The 20,924-nt window shown below is 38.7% G+C and overlaps 1 protein-coding gene across 7 annotated transcripts in view; it reads right to left on the minus strand.

Annotated features, from left to right (window-relative positions):
- Positions 1-20,924, minus strand: part of IWS1 (interacts with SUPT6H, CTD assembly factor 1) — a 41,907-nt gene that overhangs the window by 18,527 nt on the left and 2,456 nt on the right. For 6 of the 7 annotated variants that reach the window (XR_004969120.1, XR_004969121.1, XM_036318573.1 and 3 more), the window contains exons 3-5: positions 4,307-5,375; positions 3,275-3,464; positions 2,658-2,715 (exon numbers count right to left, since the gene is read on the minus strand). Coding sequence is in view for 5 of the 7 variants with exons in the window: in XM_036318573.1 (XP_036174466.1) it covers positions 2,658-2,715; positions 3,275-3,464; positions 4,307-5,375 (1,317 nt within the window). In the remaining 2 variants the exon portion in view is untranslated. The remainder of the gene's footprint in view (positions 1-2,657; positions 2,716-3,274; positions 3,465-4,306; positions 5,376-20,924) is intronic. The other variant, XM_036318575.1, reaches the window with a different exon arrangement.

Consider the following 20,924-nt stretch of genomic DNA (forward strand, 5'->3'; position numbering starts at 1 on the left):
GCCTCCTGCACGCCCAATGGGGATTGAGCCTGCAACCCAGGCATATGCCCTGAGCGGGAATCAAGCCTTCTGATTCATAGGTCGATGCTCAACCACTGACCCATACTGGCCAGGCTCATCTTTGTCTTTTAATTGGAGCACTTAATTCAATTCAATGTAATTTCTGATATTACCAGTTTAAATCTGTTACTTTACTGTGTAATCTTTTTGGTGGTCATTTAGAGATAACAAGGGGCACCCTAACTTATTAAAGTCTAATGGGCTTTTACAAACATTTGCAAAAGCCTGTGAACACTTCTATTCCATTGTATATTCCCAATTTGTTACTGCTGTCATGTGGTTTAATGTTACATATATTTTAAGCCACACTAGACATGACTTGTTTTGTACAGACAACACGCATTTAGACTTATCCACGTAACTGTGTTGCTTCTTCCCTTCCTGCATCCCTGACCTTTCTTTCTGCCTTTAGCACGCCCTCAGTGGGACACAGCTAAGATGAAACGAGGAAGTATTCACTCCTGAAAAGTGTTTTGCGGACATAACAGGGCTCTAAGTTTGCAGTTAGTGGATTCTACTGTTTCTGCTAAGAAGTCAGCTGTTAGTGTAACTGTCGTCTCTTTTTCTGAATGTAATTTTCCCACCCTAGCTGCTTTTAAGATGTCTCTTTTCTTTGGTTTCTTGCAATTTTACTGATGTATTTAGGTGATTTCCTTGTTTATCCTGCCCGTAATCTGTAGAAATCCTAGAATCTCTCACTGTATCAATCTGTGTGCCATTTCTTTAAATACTGCTTCGGCCACGCGCATTTCTTCTCCTTCTGGGATTCCAATTCACTATGTTCAACCCTCCTCGTGTATAAATTATGTTTTATTCTCTTATATTTTCCATACTAATATATCCCAACACTTCATTCTAAATCGTTCCTTCTAGCCCATCTTCCAGTTCACTCATTTTCTTTTCAAATACATCTAATCCATTAAATTCATTCACCAAGTTTTTAATTTCAGTGACTATATTTTTAGTTCCAAAATTTCTCCTTGGTTCTTTTCCAAATCTGCCTTATCTCTTAAAAAATTATTTGCTCTGGCCCTAGCCGGCTTGGCTCAGTGGATAAAACGTCAGCCTGTGGACTGAAGGGTCCCAGGTTTGATTCCGGCCAAGGGCACATGCCTGGGTTGCGGGCTCAATCCCCAGTGGGGGTTGTGCAGGAGGCAGCTGATCAATGATTCTCTCTCATCATTGATGTTTCTATCTCTCTCTCCTTCTCCCTTTCTCTCTGAAATCAATAAAGAAATATATTAAAAAAAAAATTATTTGCTCTGTCAAAATTTTAATCTTTTATCTCCCTGAACACATATATTTTTAAGGCAATATCTAAAATTCCTATATCTAGAGCCCCTAAATCTATTTCTATTGTCTGTTTTTAGTGTTTTCTTTGTAACTATCTATGGAGTACCATAAACTATAGAAATATAGAAATATTTTGAGGCCTACAATGATGTCACCTTTGTCCTAAAGGATTTCTGTATGTATATGCCAGCAGCCTAAGAACACTAGCCAACAGGTTAAGAATCATTGTGATCAAATTTCTAAGACCAAGGTTCTTACATTGCTAGATCATTCAAAGCTGGCCTAACATCTGAGCAAAGGCTATTTCCCTGACAGGTCACCCCTCATCCTAGGAGTCCATGGTATTTCAGGGTCCTCTGACATCAGCAAGCCTTCACCTCCAATTCTGTCTCTTGAGCCTTGAGGACACCAAAACACGACCAGCCTCTCAGCCTGAGCAGGCACCTCCCAGAACAAGCAGTTCCACACGCTGAGCTTACTTTCTAGGCTGCTGTCTCTCCCTGGATTCACTTAGTTATTCTCCGTCACCTTGTTCCTCTGATGATGAACACAATGGGCTGGACAGAAGTTCCAAAACTATTGTGAACCTTTCTCTCCAGCATTACAACGGGCCTTCTGTTATCTCTTACTGTGTTCCTCCCTTTAATCCAACTTTGCCTGTCATTTTTCCTTTTATGCTTTGCAAACTTTTTTATTTCACTTTCTGAATCACTTTGTTCTAGCGCAGGGGTGGGCAAACTTTTTGACTCGAGGGCCACAATGGGTTCTTAAACTGGACCGGAGGGCCGGAACAAAAGCATGGATGGAGTGTTTGTGTGAACTAATATAAATTCAAAGTAAACATCATTACATAAAAGGGTGCGGTCTTTTTTTTTTTTAGTTTTATTCATTTCAAACGGGCCGTAGTTTGCCCACGGCTGTTCTAGAGTTTTAAAACATATTTATACATATATTTTTATTAATTTCAGAGAAGAAGGGAAAGGGAGAGATAAAAATATCAACGAGAGAGAATTACTGATCCCGTGTCCTGCACACCCCTACTGGGGATCAAGCCCACAACCCAGGCATGTGCCCAGACCAGGAACCTCCTGGTTCATAGGTCAACGCTCAGCCATTGAGCAACACTGGTTGGGCTAGAGTTTTATAAAAAAAAAATTTTTAATTTTGAAATAAAAATGTTTTTATTGAGTATATCATAGTTGTTTGTTTCTATTTATTGGAATCACCTATTAGAGAACCACTACCATAAAAGCAAACAAAAAAAAGCAGTCACAAAGAAAGTACTACTTCCATCTTATACTTACTGTAAATTCTTCTTCCTCTTCATCACCAGATTCTCCAAATATGTCTGCAATAAGATTTCTAGAAGAGAAGAAAATATAAAAAACTATTCATTTGCTTTCTTCTTATCTGCATAGAAACCTAAAATCTTTTTGTCACAGGGTATAATTTCATATAGTAAAATGTGCCATTCTCACATCCATTTTAATGAGTTTTGATAAAAGTACACATTTAAGTAAGATTATTCTAATTAAGATGTAGAACAACCCATCCTCCCAGAAAGTTCGCTTGGGGCCCTTTCTAGTCAGTTTCCCACATCAACATCCTAGAGCCAATCACTATTTTGATTTCTATCACCAGATTAGTTTTACCCATTCTTGAATTTCATAGAAGTGAATTGGGACATGTCCTCTCTACTACTTTCATGTAAGATCTTATGTTTGAGATCCACCTACGTTGGAGTCTGTATCAACAGTTCAGGAACTAAAACCCTACATCCCCAATGTTATGCAATTAGATAAGATATATTGTACTATACCTCAACACAATATTTTAATGCAAGTGTAAAAAACTTAGAAGACAAACTGTTTTCTACCACCTTATATGAACCCTTGAAAATTCATGTTATTATGTCACTTACTCTTCTTCATTCCCCGACTCACTATCACTCCCAAACAGATCCTTCTCTTCATTTTTCTTATCAGATAATTCTTTCCCTGCTTCTTCTTCACTGTCAGATGCTGTAGTCTTCTCTCTTTTGCCCGATTTGTCTGATATAACATCACTGTCAGAGTCCTCTGCATCAGAGACAACACGACTCTTCTTTGCTGCTGTAGTAAAAGAAATCATCACTGATCTTACTCTGTCACAGTCATTGTATGACTAAGAACAAGTACTTTAAAATGGAAGTATGTGGCAAAAATCAAAGGCCTCCTGACACAGTTTTTAGAATAAAAAAATAACTAAACGTTTCATTCACTCACCTTACAGTTACTTATTGTTCAGGAAAAAGTGGCCAAAAGATGAAAAATGAAATAGCTACCTTTTGGGGAAAATAAGACAAGGCCGATGTACATAATCAGAACACCTTCTATGCAGCTTAGTATTAGCAGAGTTAAAAGGCCGAACATTCTTTTGCGGAGCCCATCGCCCCTGATGGTTACTGGAATGTCTCATCTCCCTTAGTAAACTCGCACATGTGTGGTGCTTTTTCCTTCTGTAACAACTGTCAGGTTATAAGTTTTATGAAACTTACCAAAAAAGGTTAAGTTTCATAAAAAAGTGATCAAGTAGCAAAGACTAAAATACTTGGCAGCCATGGAATCTCTCACTGAAGAGGTGCGCACATGTGAGCGTCCGGTCACTGTCCGGTGGCCTCCAGGGCATTAGCTGGCTGAGTCGCACAGCTAACTCTGTCAACACTTGGGTGTCCACATAAACATAGTTCTTTGAGATATGACCTTCCAGTAAAAAATACTAAATCTTTCATATTCCCATTGAAAGCAGTCTAGCAGTCTAGCTTATTATTTTGAGGCACTCAGAACTTAAGAAATGCTGTTAGAACAACTCAGAAGAAATTACAGATCTAACATTCCAGAAAAAGAATGCTTTACAGTTATAAGCTTAGATGGTAAGTAAAGCTATGGCTAACCAGCCCAAAATAATTCCTTACATGCTTTCTCTTCTTCGCTATCCGAAAGTACAGCAGCTTTTCGCTTTGCTGCTTTCTCCTCTTCCCCCTCTTTTTCTTCATCTTCATCACTGTCAATTTTTGGCCTTTTGGGCTTTTCCTCCTCGCTGTCAGAACTGTGAAACCGTTTCCTGTCTATATGGCTATCTAAATGGCAGGAGTCATTCTGCATTTCGGTCTCCTCCCCCTTATTCTCCCCATCGCTGTCATCATCTGACGCTGTCTTCGGCTTGTGTCTGGAGGCCTCCTCCGTGTCGGAATCACTGGCAGGTCCCTTCTGAGGCTCCTCACTCTCAGAGTCACTAACTCGGGGTTTGGGAAGCTCTTCATTGTCAGAATCACTGGCCTGGGTCCTTGGTGGGTCCTCACTTTCTGAGTCACTCATTTGGCGTTTGGGATGTTCCTCGTTCTCGGAGTCACTGGCTTGGTGCCTTGGGGGGTCCTCACTTTCCGAGTCACTGACACGGGGTTTGGGAAGCTCCTCATTTTCAGAGTCACTGGCCTGAGTCCTCGGAGGCTCCTCGCTTTCCGAGTCACTGATATGAGGTTTAGGAAGCTCCTCGCTTTCCGAATCACTAACTTGAGGTTTGGGGGGCCCCTCGTTTTCAGAGTCACTGGCTGGGTGTGTTGGAGGTTCCTCACTCTCAGAGTCACTGATTTCAGGTTTTGGAGCATCCTCTGTTTCAGAGTCACTGGCCGGACTTTTGGGGAGCTCTTCAGTCTCTGAATCACTGGCAGGATGCTTTCTAACATCTTCATTCTCTGAGTCACTTGCATGCCCATTAAGCAGCTCCTCGTTTTCAGAGTCACTAACAGGCAATTTCTTGGTCTCCTCACTCTCAGAGTCACTCCCATGGTGAAGGACACCCTCATTTTCAGAATCACTTGCAGGAGGCTCTGCATGCTCTTCAGATTCAGAGTCGCTGTCCTTTCGCCTTTGAAGCTCCTCACTTTCAGAGTCACTAGCGTTAAGATTCGAAGGGTCTTCATTCTCAGAGTCTGTCACATGATGTCTTTTGTTGAGGCCATCTTCTTGATCACTAGGTTCATTCTGAAAAATAAAGGGAGAAAAAAATGAGGAAAGTGCAAAAAAAATGTTTGGCAGTGAAATGTTAAAATTTTTCAACAATTTTTAAAATTGTAGGAATACACTTAAATGTATAATTCTTGTCCTATTCCTTTATAGTAACATCCTACCTTAAAGAAGGCCATCTATCTGTAAAATGGCTAACATGGTTTAGATCCCAAAATGGGTAAAAGGTAACCAGCTTTCACCAACACACATTTATAAAGCATACCCCGATGACTCTATAGACCACTTATAATTTAAAGAGCTAAGAAAGTAAGTCTAACTTTCTCACATATTTCTAGCTCCTAAACATAGTTTTCAAAGAAATATGAACAAACATGTACCCAACTTCTTTTAAAAGGGGATTTTACAAAGTTAAAATTATTTTAAGAAAAATAAATATAAAACTTTAAAGGGTCAAAAAAAATGGCATATTCTCCCTAGTTAACCTAAACAAACGAGAGGTGTAATGAACATTTACCAAGTACCTCAGCTAGATACAATGTTAGATTCTCTCCTATTAGTTCATTTACTCTTCACAACAGTACTCTATATGGTAAGAAAACAGGATTGGCGCAGTCTTAATCATACATCTAGTAACCCAGGTAGAAAAGTTTAAGTTTTAGGGAAAACATGACTAATCTAATTATACTGACACGTTACTTAGAAGTAATCTGAAAACATATATGAACTTAATATATGTATTTTACAGCTATCTTCTAAAATGCATAGAAAAATATACAAAATTAAACATACAAAGACACTAATAACAAAGTGTTTTAGGATCTGGGGAATTTTTCCCCCTTTTAGCATCTTTCAATAACAGTGATAATATTCTGGTTTAAAAAGTGAAAGGATTTCTCGGTTAAAAATTTACTAAGTCTATTTACTAAATATTTCTCTTTAAAATATAAGACTGTTATTACATGAACTCAATTTCCAAGGAACAAAGAATCTTTAATAATGTATATGCCCACCAATCATGCTATAAAATAAATTGACAAGAGAATCCAGTGACAAGATAAATGGCATGTCAGGTTTTCACAATGCCTATACTTAACGGACACTTCAGGAGCTGTTGTCTAATGAGGAGCCAGCCAAATAGAACATACCCCTATTATGAAGGTATGCATAATTATTTTGAAAGCCAACAGGAAATGATCTATGAGAGTGAGCTATAAAAGGTGTGTAACAACAGGTTTTACATTAGCTTGTGATGACTGAGTTAAGAAGTTAACTAGATCACTGAGGTGGAAAAATACCAGCAGAGGCAACTGAAGCAAGAGGCAAAAGTAAAATTGTAACCGGCTCCTGGAATGCTTTCTATGACATGCCATGACATATCTCTAACACCATGCTTGTGTTGTGACTCTATTTTAGTTGCAAACAATAGAACCATCTCCAGAAAAAGGAACAATCTTTCCAGAATCAAAGTGGGACAGATGACTGAGACTCAGGAAGGGTAGGACAACTTAGAGAGCTCAGAAAAGGGACCTCCAGGCTCTTTTCACCAGAGCATCACAGAAATGAGTAGCTAGCCCCGCTAAACGTCAGTGTCTGGGAGAGAGAGTCCAGTGGGCTACAGCAATACTAGATGCTGTGAGACTCAGCGATTCAATGGGTTACTGCCAGAGCACGGGCACAGCACAGAGAGCCACTCCCCAAATAGAGAAAAACCACAAACCGGGCAATTATCCCAAAACTTACCTGCTATACTCTACCCCAGATTTCCTAACACATGATGTGTGCATTCCAAAACAAGCAACCATTGCAAGGACACTACATATGATAATGATTACAAAACTTATGAATTCCCATCAGTTTTAAGGAGTTTCATTAAACCAGACTATCTATCCATGACTTGTGGCATGGTGGGGGGAAAAGGTAAAGAAATTACTGTAGTAAGAAAGTGCTATTTGATAGACTTGAGTTTGAGAATGCACTTAGACAAGACATCATGAGGTTTGGGAAAAAGAATACATTAGAAATCATACAAGCTTACAAGTTATCAACAATAGTCCCTGGCCGGGGGGCTCAGCTGGCTGAATGTCATCCTGTGCCCTGGAAGGTTGCTGGTTTGATTTCTGGTCAGGACACATATCTGGGTTGCGGGTCCAATCCCCACTCAGGGTGGGGGTGGAAGGCAACCGACCAATGCATCTCTCTCTCTCTCTTTCTCTCAGCATGTCCTTAGGTGAGGATTAAAAACAACAACAAAAAACAATATTCAAGCATTTTAGACGGGTTTCAGATTGAAATTACTTTAAATTGCAAACTTAAAAAAAAAAAATCCAGCTCAGCAGGCATGGCTTAGTGGTTGAGCATCGACCTATGAACCAGGAGGTCAAGATCGGATTCCTGATCCGGGCACATGCCTGGGTTGTGGGCTCAATCCCCAGTAGAGGGCGTGCAGGAGGCAGCCGGTCAATGATCCTCTCTCATCATTAATGTTTCTATCTCTCCCTCTCTATGTCTCCCCCCCTCCCTTCTCTCTGAAATCAATAAAAAATATACTTTAAAAATATCCAAAGTACAGTTTTTTAAGTTAGATATGAGTACAATAACTCAGTAGTAGAAATTGTAAAAAAAAAAAAAAAATCCCCCTAATAGCCACTGTCAGAGAAACTGAGCACTCTGAGTGTCCTTGGAGGCTTTAGAAATGACTATAACACTTCACACCTCCCCTCTTAAAATCATTCACACCGTTGTTATAAATAGCTGCTGGCTATCCATAATGAACAATTGGTCATTTATCTCAGAATACATGCTGTAGTAGTCACCCTCCTTATGGACCAGGGCTACAATACACACAGAGAAGCTGATATTTAAAAATTACAAAGTAAATAATAAACTGTCTTAAAGCAAATATCAAGTTGTAAATTTCAAAGTAGTACATGAAAGTCAGGTAGGAAACCTAGTAAAGAACCAAACAACTCAGTTCCTCAAAAAAATATGGAACTGCCATTTGATCCAGTGATCCCACTTCTAGAAACCCTAAGAAACCCAAAACACCAAGCAGAGAGAATGTATGCACCCCTGTGTTCATAGCAGCACAACTTACAATAGCTAAGAGCTGGAAAACAGCTCAAGTGTCCATCAGTACATGAGCAGATAAAAAAGCTATGGTACATTTATACCATGGAATACTATACAGCAGTAAAAAAGGATCCCTTACCCTTTGAGACAGCATGGAGGGACATGGAGAGTGTTATGCTAAGTGAAATAAGTCAGACAGAGAAAGACAAGTATCACATGATCATATGTGGAATCTAAGTAACAAAATAAACTGATGGACAAAATAGATCCAGAGACATAGAAGCATGGAATCGAATGCAGAATCTCAGAGGGAAGGCGGGGAGGGTGGGTGGGTGGGAAGTGATCAACCAAAGAACTTGTATGTTTATAGGCATAATTCATAGATACAGACAACAGGGTGGTGAAGGCCTGGGGTGGGGGGCAGGAACGGGTTAGAAAGGTCCATGGGGGAAGAAAGAGGACATATGTAATACTTTCAACAATAAAGATTTAATTAAAAAGAAAGATTATAAAGGCTCACATTCTCTGGGTGGGGAGATGTCAGCGTACATAGGTAGTTATTAGCATGAGGAAGAGAGCTAGTTATTAACATAAGGAAGCAAAGGGGATTAGATCATCTTAAACGGGGAAGCTGGAGCAGGGAGCAGGGCAGCAGCATCCCCACCAGCTGACTGTCACCAGACAGGCTCACACACTACAGGGAACTGCCGGAGAGGAGACTTCATCCTCAGAAGGGATAGGACCATCTCCCCGGGGTGCTGAGGCCCGGTCTGGTACCAGAGCGACGGGAGGAGACTCCTCGCTGGGCACATGCTCAAGAGGAGCGGGCTGCTGTAATGGCACTTGTGGGCATGCTCCGTGGGAGTCAGGGTGCGGAGACAGGGCGGGACCTCGCCTGGGAACATGGGAAAGGCATCAGATTGGAGAGAGGACAGGAAACCCCCCAGAGTTTGCTGGGGAAAGTCAGGAGTCCGGGTTGGAGCATGTGAATGGTGCCGGTCCTTTACCTGACCAAGAAGAGAGATGGAGGACTGTCAGGGCAGTGCTGTAGCGCCTGCCCACCCTCTCCGTCCCCGAACTCACAATAAAATCCTGCATCACATTTTAACTCCTCCATGCAGTGCCTTTGACCTGCTTTCCTCATGACACCACAAAAGAACTCATTTTTCACCAGCAACAGATTGACAGCCTAAAAAGTTCCAATAACCTGCTCCCCAGTGAAATTGGTTAAAAGTATTTAAAAACCACCATTGAAAGCCTCTGGAAATGGTCCTGTAAGCAAAGAACAAATGAAGAAGCATCTCTCCAAGAAGTTCTACAAACATTTGGTAAGAGAAGCAAGAGTCTGGTATTTGAACCAAGACCACGCCTCCCTTACAACTTCAAGGTCAGTGGAGGAGACTCCATTCCAGACGGCTACAGCCAAGACTCAGGGTACCCTTTTCCTCCAGCTCCCAGGTGAAGGGCTTTCTTCCCACGAAAAGGACACCAGCATTTCTCATCCTGCTGCAAACGACCTATTATGAAGTGCAAACCGAGAGGTGGGATCCCATCTTCTACGCAGCCCTCAATAGTGGAAAGAAGGCTCTACTTGGGGGCAGTAAACGGAGAACACCTGAGTGCCCTTGCATCAACCTATGAGACAGTGGTTCCATGCCAGAAGAGGTAAGCCAAGAGCACTATCTAATCTCTACCTCCAACTGAGAGCTCAGTGTACATCTGGGTTTCACTCAGAGAGAAGTTTTCCATTGTCCCCCACCACCAGTTTAAGAGCCCTGGAGAAAAAGCAGGCAGTAAAACAGATAGCTCCTAATCCCTCCCCAATGAAACTGACTTCATTTGTCACCAAGCTTAGGGCTTTCAGGCTAAGCATTTTCAAGAATACTGGAAGGTGTGGTGGAAGGCACTGGAAGGAGAGTCAAGACAACTCACTGCTGCCTTTATGGAAAGTGTTTCCGCAAGGATTCTCATACAGACCTACTTTGTAGGAGAGAAGCAGAAAGTAAGACAGCTGGAAAAAACCATTCTGGTGTCAAAACAAGTATCAAACACAGACCTCAGAAACTATTCTGTCAAAGGAGCCAGAATTTGACTTAATTAGCTTGCTGATAAAATTATGCTGCAGGAAAATGGAGGCCAGAAGCAGGGGGATAAAATATTCAAAGTTCTCAAAGAAAAAAAACCTGTCAACCAAGAATCCCATATCCAACAAAACCATCTTTCAAAAATAATTATTAAGCGTAAAAGAAATGAAAACTTTCTCAGATAATCATAAAATGAGAGAATTTGTCTAGCAGACACACCATAAAATAAATAAAGTTCTACAGGCCTAAAGCAAGTGACCTCAGATGGTAAACATGACCTCACATGAAAAAACAATGAGCATTAGTCATGATCTATAATAATAAAAGGGTAATATGCTAATTAGACCGGACATCCTTCCTGACGAAGCTGGGTCCCGGGTCCCGGGTCCTGGAGGGAAGCCAGTGCCGGCAGCCGGGGGAAGGAAGGCCCTCTCTTGCATGAATTTTCATGCACTGGCCTCAAGTGTAATTATAAAGGACAGTATAAACGCATGTTTTCTCCTTTCTTATTTTAATGGATTTAAACAGTAGCTGTACCGAGTAATATGCACACAGTGTAGGGTTGGGCCTGTGATACATAGATATGTAATATATGTGTAATACATTTGACGATAACACTACAAAGGAGGTGGATGGTAGAGCTTTCTTAAGCTAAGGACATTATTTCAGATGGTAAAGTAATAATTATAATAAGGTATTGTTGGATTTGCAACATTAACAGACATAATATGTATAACAACAATATTACATAGAGAATAAAGCTATATAGAAGTAGTATTTCTATATACCATTGGAACTAAGCTGCTATAAATCTGAAGCTAATTCTGATAAGTTAAGATATATGTGGATGCCCTTACCGGTTTGGCTCAGTGGACAGAGCAGGGATGGGCAAACTTTTTGACTCGAGGGCCACAATGGGTTCTTAAACTGGACCAGAGGGCCGGAACAAAAGCATGGATGGAGTGTTTGTGTGAACTAATATAAATTCAAAGTAAACATCATTACATAAAAGGGTACGGTCTTTTTTTTTTTTTTAGTTTTATTCATTTCAAACGGGCCGGATCCGGCTCGCGGGCCGTAGTTTGCCCACGGCTGGGATAGAGTGTCAGCCTGCGGACTGAAGGGTCCCAGGTTTGATTCCAGCTAAGGGCATGTACCTTGGGTGTGGGCACATCCCCAGTGGGAGGTGTGCAGGAGGCAGCTGATTGATATTTCTCTCTCATCGATGTTTCTAATTCTCTATCCCTCTCCCTTCCTCTCTGTAAAAAATCAATATATTTTAAAAAAAAAAGATATGTGGCAAACCCTATAACTACTAAAGAAAGAACTAAAAAAGCATAGTGAACATATTATCAAAAAAATTTAAATGCACAAAAGCATTAAAAAATACCACTACAGCCCTAACCAGTTTGGCTCAGTGGACAGAGCGTCAGCCTGAGGACTCAAGGGTCTCAGGTTCGATTCTGGTCAAGGGCATGTACCTTGGTTGCGGGCACATCCCCAGTAGGGAGTGTGAAGGAGGCAGCTGATTGATGTTTCTAACTCTCTATCTCTCTCCCTTCCTCTCTGAAAAAAATCAATACAATATATTAAAAAAAAATACCACTACAATAATTTATTAATGGATACACAAGGGGAAAAGATGGAAAGTGTGACATCAAAAACATAAAAAGGGGGGGGTGTAAAAATAAAAATGTAAAGGTGTGTTGTGTTAGAAATTAGGTTATCAGCTTAAAAGAGACTTATAAATATGTTATGTAAACCTCATGGTAATCCACAAAGCAAAAACCTATAGAGACAAAAAGTAAATGAAAGGAATGAAAGCATACCACTACAGAAAATCTTCAAACCACATAGGAAGAGAACAAAAGAAGAGCAAAGGAATTATAAAATAGCCAGAAAACAATGAGCAAAATAGCAATAGTAAGTCTACACCTATCAATAATTATTATACGTGTAAATGGACTAAATTCTCCAATCAAAAGACATACACTGGCTGAATGGATAAAGAAACAAGACCCATCTCTATACATTGCCTATAAGAGACTCCCTTCAGCTTTAAGGACACACACTGAAAGCAAAGGGATAGAAAAAGATATTCCATATAAATGGAAAACAAAAGAAAGCAGGAATGGCTATATCAGACAAAACAGGCTTCAAGTCAAAAACTATAATAAGAGACAAAGTGCATAATATAATGATAAATGATATATAATCCAACAAGGTGTTAATTAACACTTATAAATATTTATGTACCTAACATTGGAGCACCTAAATATATAAAGCAAATATTAAAACCCCTGAAAGGAGAAATAAGACAGCAATACAATAATAGTAGAGGACTTCAATACCTCATTTCAACAACAGATAGATCATGCTACTAAACTACCAATGGGTCAAAAAGAAATGAAAATATAAATATTTCTTGAGGCATATGAAAATAAAAATACAACACACCAAAATGTATGGACATAGCAAAAGCAGTTTTAACAGGCAAGGTTACAGTGATAAATGCCTACATCAAGAAAAAGATCTCAAACAACCAAACTTTACTCCCCAATGAACTAGAAACAACAGCAACAAAGGAAGATTGAAATAACAAAGATCAGCCCTAGCCAGTTTGGCTCAGTGGATAGAGCGTCGGCCTGCGGACTGAGGGGTCCTGGGTTCGATTCCAGTCAAGGGCATGTACATTGGTTGCGGGCACATCCTCAGTAGGGGGTGTGCAGGAGGCAGCTGATCGATGTTTCTCTCTCATCGATGTTTCCAACTCTCTATCCCTCTCCCTTCCTCTCTGTAAAAAAAAAAAAAATCAGTAAAATATATTTTTTTTAAAAAAGAAAGAACAAAGATCAGAGCAGAAATAAATGAAACAGAGACAAAAAGGTCAATAGAAAAAATCAATAAAACTTACAAACCACTAGAAAGTCAAAATTATAAACAAAAGATATTATAATTGATACCACACAAATAAAAGAACCTTAAGAGAGTAAGAACGATTGTAGCCCAACAAATTGGACAACACAGAAGAAATGAATACGTTCTTAGAGACATACAACCTAGTAAGACTGAATCATGAAGAAAGAGAAAGTGGAACAGACTAATTACTAGTAAGGAAATTTAATCAGTTACCAAAAACATTCCAACAAGTCCAGGAATAGATGGCTGCTGAATTTTACCAAACATTTAAAGAATTAATACCAATCCTTCCAAAAAATACGAGAAAGTTACACATCCAAACTCATTTTATGAGGCCAGCATTACTCAGATACCAAAGCTACCATACAAGGACATGACAAGAAAACTATAGGCCAATATTCCTGATGAAATAGATGCAAAAATCCTCAACAAACCTAATCCAACAAAGGATCATACGCCATGATATAATGGGATTTATTCCAGAGATTCAAGGGTGATTCAACTTCTACAAACCAATCAATGTGGCACACTACACTAATAAAATGAAAGATAAAAATAATATTATCTCAACAGATGCAGAAAAGGCATTTGACAAAATTCAACATCCATGCATGATAAAAACTCCACAAACTGGGTACAGAGGGAATGGTACCTCAACATAATTGATTTCAGAGAAGAAGGGAGAGAGAGAGAGAGAGAGAGAGAGAAGCATCAATGATGGGAATCACTGATGGGCTGCCTCCTTCGTGCCCCCTACCGGGGATCAAGCCAGCAACCTGGGCATGTGCTCTGACCGGGAATTGAAGCATGACCTCCTGGTTCATAGGTCGATGCTCAACCAGTCAGGCTGAAAGATTTTATTCTAAGATCAGGCAGGTACAACAAGGATGCTCACTCTCTCCACTTTTATTCACTATCTAGTACTGAAAGTCCTAGACAGAGCCATTAGGCAAGAAAAAGAATTAACAACCTTCCAAAATGTAAAGGAAGAAGTAAAACTGTCACCATTTCCCAATGACATAGGACATACAGAAAAGCCAAAAGACTCTACCAAAAAACTGTTAGAACTAATAAACAATTCAGTACTGTTTAGGGATACAAAATCAATACACAAAATCCAACAATCTCATTTACAACTGCACCAAAAAGAATATTCTTAGAAATAAATTTAATCAAAGAAGTGAAAGAGCTGTACACTGAAAACCATAAGACTGGTGAAAGAAATTGAACACATAAATAAATGAAAAGATATTCATGCTCATGGATGAAGAACTAAGATTGTTAAAATGTCCACATTACCAAGCAACCTATAGATTCAATACAATCCCTATCAAAATTCCAATGGCATTTTTTTTCACAGGAATAAAACAATCCTAAAATTTTCATGGAACCACATACACACCATAAACAGCCAAAACAATCTTAAGAACAACACTGAAGAGATCACACTTCCTGATTTCAAACTATATTAAAAAGTTATAGTAACCAAAACAGCATGGTATTGGCATAAAAACAGGAACAAAGATCAACGGAACAGAATAGACAGCCCAAAAATAAACCCATGCATATATGGCCAATTATTTTATGACAAAGGAGGCAAGAATATACAGTGGGGAAACTACAGTCTCTTAAATGGTATTGGGAAAACTGGGCAGCCACACACACAGAGATCAACTAAAAATGACCTCAAAACTTGAATTTAAGACCTAAAGCTGTAAAACTCCTAGAAGAAGACAACAGGTAAGCTCCTTGACAACAGTCTTGGCAATTTTTTGGGACTAAACACCCAAAGCTAAGGCAATACACGCAATAAACACGTGGGAAGACAGCAAACTACAAAGTTTCTGCACAGCAAAGGAAATCATCAACAAAATAAAAAGGCAACATAACGAATGGAAGAAAATACTTGCAAATAATATATCTGATAAGGGGTCCATAACCAAAATAGATATGAAAACCACACAACTCAACAGAAAAAAATAAGCAATCTGATTAAAAAATGGGCAGAGGAGCTGAATAGATATTTTCTCAAAGACAAACAAATAGCCAACAGGTACATGAAAATGTGCTCAACATCAGCAATCATTAGGGAAATGCAAATCAAAATCACAATGAGAGATCACCTCAAACCTGTTAGAATGAATGTCATAAAAAATGCAAGATAACAAGAGGATAGGAATGTAAATTGGGACAGTCACTATGGAAAATAATGTAGAAGTTCCTCAAAAAATTGTGTTGACCTATGAACCAGAGGTCATGGTTCGATTCCCTGTCAGGGCATAAGTCTGGGTTGCAGACTCAATCCCCCATAGGGGTCATGCAGAAGGCAGCTGATCAATAATTATCTTTCATCAATGATGTTTCTATTTCTCTCTTCCTTTCCGAAATCAATAAAAATCTATTAAAAAAAAAAAAAGATCCAGCAATCCAACTCCTGGATATACACCCTAAGGAACTGAAAACAGGGTATCGAAGAGCTACCTGTATTCCCATGTTTCCTGCAGCATTATTCACTAGTCAAGAAACGGAAACAACTTGTGTCTATCAACCGATGAATGGATAAGATGTGGTATATACATATATACAATGGAATATTCAGCCAAAAAAAGAAAACCTTACCTATTTTAACAAGGATGGAGCATGAGGGCATTAAGCTAAGTGAAATAAGCCAGAAAGAGAAAAACAAATACTACATGATATGCTTATATGTGGGATCTAAAAAAGAAGTCAAAAGCAGAGAAACTGATAGTAGAAAAGTGGTTGCCAGGGGATGGAGGGTGGGGGAAATAGGGAGGAGATGGTAGAAGGATACAAACTTTAGCCTGAAGGTGAATAAGGTCTTGGGACCTAGTGTGTAACATGGTTACTATAGTTGATAACACTGTGTTGTATAATAGAAAATTTCTAAGAAAACAGAACTTAAATGTTCACACACACACACACACACACACACACACAGGTAAGTATGTGAGGTGATGAATCTATTAACCAGACGGAAGGAATCCTTTGACAATGTGTATGTATATCAAATATCACAATGTACACTTTGATAGATCCTCCCTTCCCCCAACTGGTGGGCGGGGTATGAAGTAACCTGCAGCCCAGAAATACCTGAGTGACTAACCAGGTACCTTGTATGGACTATACATTGGACCACCAATCCACACCTGCCAAATACCCTAAGCCCTTGTTCTATATGGACAATGCAGTAAGCCACCAATCAGTATGCGCCGAGTACACTAAGCCCCCCACCCCTTCCCATTCCGCCCCTCAAAAGGCGTGCCCACCCCTGCACGTGCTGCTGTCCTCCCCTTGTGAGGGAGCCCGGCAGGTGCTTTTCCTCTAATAAAGCCTGTAGTCTGGTTTTAGGCCTCTGTCTGATCTTTCACACTTTAAGTATCTTACACTCTTGTTAATCATATCTCAGTAAAGTTGGAAAAAAATTTGCATATATGTCATGTCTTTCCCCCTCAAAAAAGACTTGAACCTTTTAAAAAATATGTTTTTATTGATTTTAGAGAGGAAGGGAGAGGAATAGAGAGGTAGAAACACCCATGAGAGAGAGACAGATATCAACTGGCTGCTTCCTGCACACCCCACTGGCGATTGAGCCTCCAACCTGGGCATATGCCTCCACTGAGAATTGAACCCGGGACCTCTTGGTTCATGGGTCGTTGCTCAACCACTGAGCCACACTGGCAAGGCTGAACCTTTTTAAGATGACTGAGTATTCCCAAAGCACAATGGATAAGCTGATTTGTCCAGTACAAAATTCAATAACTAAGTGAATTACTCTAACTTAAAGACTCTCTTATTTTGCTATGATAAAAAGAAATTTGACCTAAAATAATGTAAATGCTACATTAGAAAATATTCACTTAATGACGATGTAAAGGAAGAACAGGTTAACAACAAAAAGACACAAGACATATAGAAAACAAAGTAACTGGCACACTCCAACTCTTTCAATAACATTACCCATGAATGAACTTAGCAAGCCAATCAGGAGACAGATTTGATTAAAGAAATGATCCAACTATATGTTGATCACAGGAGACACACTATAGATTCAAAGACAGAATATATAAACTTCTTAAGTACACATGGAACATCTCCAGATGAACCATACACTAGGCCATAAAACAAACCTCAAGACCACGATGAAGTAAATTAGAATTAATAGTAAGAAAAATGTTTGGGAACAATCTAAATATAAAATTCATAAAACAAGTCCACTTACTACTAATAAACATTAAAGAAAATAACATACGGACAAATTTAACAGAGAAATGCAACATTTGTACATGGAAAACTAAAAATTATTGTTGAAACAAATTACAGACCTAAATAAAAAGACGTCCCATATTATGATCAAGGGACCTCATGCTGTCAAGATGACATCACTTACACAAACTGCTCTATGAATTTAGAACAATCCTACCAAAATCCCAGCTAACTTCTTTGCAGAAACTGACAAGTTGATTCTAAAGTACATATGTAATTGCAAGGACCCAGAACAGACAAAACAATCTTGGAAAAAAGTGGGACTCACACTTCCTAACATCAAAACATACTCAAAGCACCATGGCACAAAGATAGACGTAGATTTGAATGGATTAGAATTGAAAGTCCAGAAATAAACCCATACACCCTATGATCAACAGATTTTTTTTACCATCTAAATTTAAAATTAATTTAATTTTTATTACATTTATTGGGGTGACATTGGATAATAAAACTATATAGGTTTCAGGTGTACAATTGGATCCTTATCTCGAAGTATATATAAGTATATAAAAAATCAATTCAAAATGGATCAAATACCTAAATGTAAGAGCTAAAACTATAAAATTCTTAGAACAGAGGGGTAAATCTTGATGCCTGGATTTGGAAAAGGATTGTTAGAGATGTCACTAAAAACATAAGCAATAAAAGAAAAATTGGATAAAGTGGACTTCAAATTTAAAACTCTAGTGCTTTAAAGGACACCAACGTGAAAAGACAAATCACGCAATGCAAATATTTGCCAATCAGTCATCTAATAAGGGGCTTGTATCCAAACTTAAAAAAACAAAAACACAACTCTTACAACTCAATAATAAAAAAACACAGAGCCCAATTAAAAAATAAAGGATCTGCTCTGTTTTGCTCAGTGGTCAGAGCGCTGGCCCATGGACTGAAAGGTTGTGGGTTTGATTCCCAATCAGGGGGCATATACCTAGGTGGCAGGTTTGACCCCAGCCCAGGGTGCCAGCACATGTGGGAGGCAACCAATTGATGTCTCTCTCTTTCTCTCTCTCTCCCCCTCCCTCCCTTCCATAAAAATCAATGGAAAAAATAACCTTGGGTGAGAGAAAGGGGAGGGGGGAAGGGAAACATCCATGTGAGAGAGAAACATCGTTAGGTTGCCTCCTGTACACAACCTAACCAGGAACTGAACCAGCAACCTGGGCATGTGCCCTGACGGGAAATCATACCTGTGACCTTTGGGTGCATGGGACCAACTGAGCCACAGTCAGTCACAGGCAAATATTTGTTGTTTAAGCCACAAAATTTGTGTCACACTCTAAGACACCAATAGGAAATAATACACATTTTAGGCTTGGGCCCTGTAATCTGCACTGTTCACTTTAATATAACTGTACTCTTTTAACATCCTATTAGCTTCTAAAAAACAATCCACGATCTCTCTTTAGAAGCCATTTTAAAAAGGCAAAAGAACATTAATCCAGAACTCAACACTTAGGAGTACAATTGGCACTCGCAAACTACTAACTAGTAGTACAGCAAATTAGGATAACGCTTCTGGAGGGAAATATCTAAGAAAAGCTTTAAAATATCTTAGCCTCTTTATTCTGGTTAACTCTCCTGGCAGATTTGTAAGTAACAAAAAAATTTTTTTTTAGAAAAGGACAAATGTTTATGTTCAAAAATGTCCATAGCAGCTCCACTTATAATGACTAAATAGTCTAAATGTAAAAAAAAATTAGAAAATTATTGAATAAGTAAGTAATGGTACATCATATTATTAAAAATTATGCTAGTGAGAACATTTAATGACATGGGGAAATACTTAAGGTATAATCAGAAGAGAAGACAAAAATATATAGATACAATACATAATAAAATCTTAAGTAAGTTAAAACAAATACACCTATTATATACATGAGGGAGAATAAAATGCAAGAGAAATAATATAAAAAAGTTAACAGTCATTTCTGTAATAGGAGTATGGTAATTTAATTTTCTCTTTAAGTATTTAAAATTTCCAAATTCTGACAACATGCACATTTATTATTTAGAATCCATCTCATTACAAACTAGTAGTTTAAGGTTCTAAAAGGTAAGCCTTTTGATGGTTATAACTGAATCATGAGGCCACCATAGAGCTCCTGCTACTGTTTGCCAAAGAAACTTCTGATATTACATACTAAATATACTACAATATTCACATTATCAAGTAATTTCTACCTATCAAATAACACATTAATTAGAATTTAGTGTAAGTGTTTAAGAGTATACAAAAAAAAATGAGTGATATAAGCCTTTCTCCCAGTCCATTTAGCTTTCTGATCATACCTGCTTCCTGACTCCACACTAGCCACACTAGCTCCAGGGGATTCCTTGAAGACATCAAGCACAGTCCCATCTTAGGGATGTTCTTCCCCCACATGGCCAAGTGGCTCTTCCCTCACCCTCCTTCAGGTCTTGACTCAAACGTCACTTTCTTAATAAGGCCTCCTGTACCTCCCTATTTAACACCAAAACCTGCCCTTCCTCCTGGCACCCTTCACTCTGTTCTACCTTTCTCTATAGTGTTTATCATCTTCCAACCAACTATATAATTTTAAAAAGTGGGACCTCATTTAGTCACTGATTGTCAAAAGAGCCAGACACAACAGGTGCTGAATAAATATTTACTGAATATATGAATATACTAATGACATGTCAAAGAACAGAGTCAATAATACGATCTCTAACAATTAGACCTACCACTTAAAAAAAACTGGACAATTTTCTGCACATGCATAATCAAGCAAAATATATGGAATATCAGTTCTTAAAAGAAAATTTGGCCATCTTTATCATTCCTATGTGTTTGTTTCAGTTTGTGTTTACCAAAACTCATAGCTGACTTATTGAAAAGTATCCCAGCTTTATTTTGTTAACATTGTGCAATACAGATGATACAACCAGGGAAGCAAATTAAACAGTTAAAAAAATATGTCTGGCCCGGGCCTGGTAGCTCAGTTGCTTAGAACATCATCCCAATATGCCAAGGTTATGAGTTCAAGCCCCAGTCAAGGCACATACAAGAATCAACCAATGAATGCATAAACAAGTGGAACAACAATGAGATGTCTCTCTTCAAAACAATCAATAAGTAAAAAAATAATAAAAGTTAGGAATGAGTTTAACAAAAAACTTTTACTCTCAATACTACAGAATACTGTTGAAAAAAATTAAATTAGCACTAACTAAATAGAAAAAA

The sequence above is a fragment of the Myotis myotis genome, unplaced genomic scaffold (assembly GCF_014108235.1).
Source record: "Myotis myotis isolate mMyoMyo1 unplaced genomic scaffold, mMyoMyo1.p scaffold_m19_p_8, whole genome shotgun sequence".
Taxonomy (NCBI): domain Eukaryota; kingdom Metazoa; phylum Chordata; class Mammalia; order Chiroptera; family Vespertilionidae; genus Myotis; species Myotis myotis.